Source organism: Priapulus caudatus, unplaced genomic scaffold (genome assembly GCF_000485595.1).
Source record: "Priapulus caudatus unplaced genomic scaffold, Priapulus_caudatus-5.0.1 Scaffold2125, whole genome shotgun sequence".
Lineage (NCBI taxonomy): Eukaryota > Metazoa > Priapulida > Priapulimorpha > Priapulimorphida > Priapulidae > Priapulus > Priapulus caudatus.
This window is the reverse complement of record NW_014579186.1, coordinates 27825-28965: the sequence shown is the minus strand read 5'-3', so window position 1 is coordinate 28965 and position 1141 is coordinate 27825. Positions and strand designations below refer to the sequence as shown.

At 60.2% G+C, this 1141-nt stretch overlaps 1 protein-coding gene across 1 annotated transcript; it reads left to right on the top strand.

The window, feature by feature from the left end:
• Nucleotides 1-166: 166 nt before the first annotated feature.
• Nucleotides 167-608, top strand: LOC106818271 (the record flags this gene model as incomplete). Its single annotated transcript, XM_014822992.1, has 1 exon — nt 167-608. A coding segment is annotated over one exon (442 nt), but the record flags the coding sequence as incomplete, so codon positions are not given.
• Nucleotides 609-1141: the final 533 nt, after the last annotated feature.

The window sequence follows — 1141 nt, the reverse complement described above, 5'->3', positions numbered from 1 at the left end:
ATTACTGGACTTCTTCCTTTGATTACTGGACTTCTTCCTTTGATTACTGGACTTCTTCCTTTGATTACTGGACTTCTTCCTTGATTACTTGATTGCTTTCTTTACCTCGGTTCTTCTCTTGCATACTTTTCTGCTCCCCTTGCTTACGTGCCTGTTTCTCTTGCAGCCCTAACAACGACTACAACCCGTTCCGGCCGGACGGCGACCTCTCTCACGAGGCTGATGACATCATAGAAGCCATCAGGCTCGGGCGGCCGCTCTCGCCGACGACGACCGAGGCGCCCTCTGTCGAGGAGGAGATCGCGCGGATCGACGTCGCGCGCGTGAACGCGGCGCCACCTGGCGGCCGCGACGAGACGGACGCCGCGCAGCAGATGCCGCCGCAGAACGCGGTGTCCGTCGCCAACTCGAAGCCGGCGGATGTCGCCGTGGTGACGACGCCGCCGAAGGTCGCGACCCCGCCGCCGAAGGTCGCGCCGCCGGAGGACGGTCAGACGGTCGAGGTGCAGGCGGGCGTGGTGGTGCCCCCTAGTGACGGAGTCGTGCAGGCCGAACACGTGACAATCGAGAAGAAGAAGAAGTGCTGCGGCGGCTGCGCGATCTTGTAGCTGCGAGACCGCCACCTGGTGTGTACAGTTACAGCGGCGGCGGCGGCGGAGGAAGTGTGCTCGCGCGAGGGGGGGGGGCTGGTCGCGCTCCCGACTTGACTGTGGGCGGTGGCTTTTTATCGAGATGTTACGCGTCATGTGGCGCCCTCTCGTTGTTGCTGCCGCATGCGCTCACAGGCTGCTCTCTTGTTTATGTTCGCGGTGCACGGCAGAAATCCACGGACTTGCCGCGAGGGGTGACGCATGGAACGTGTGGCAGGAATTGACTCCACCGGTGGCCAGCAGGTGGCAGCACGGATAACACAACGGTCACTACTTGATGTATCTATCGAGCACACGACACTTACGCCAACCACCAGTAGGTGGCGCCACGGATGGTGGCAGCATCATCTTCATCTTGTCCTACAAAAATTGGAGCCTGCCGATAGCTGCATGCTGCCAATAGATGGCGCCTGCTGTCATAGACTGTCACCACCAGGGGGACGATGCTGGATGTCTGAAAATGTTACCACCAGTAGATGGGCGCTGGATGT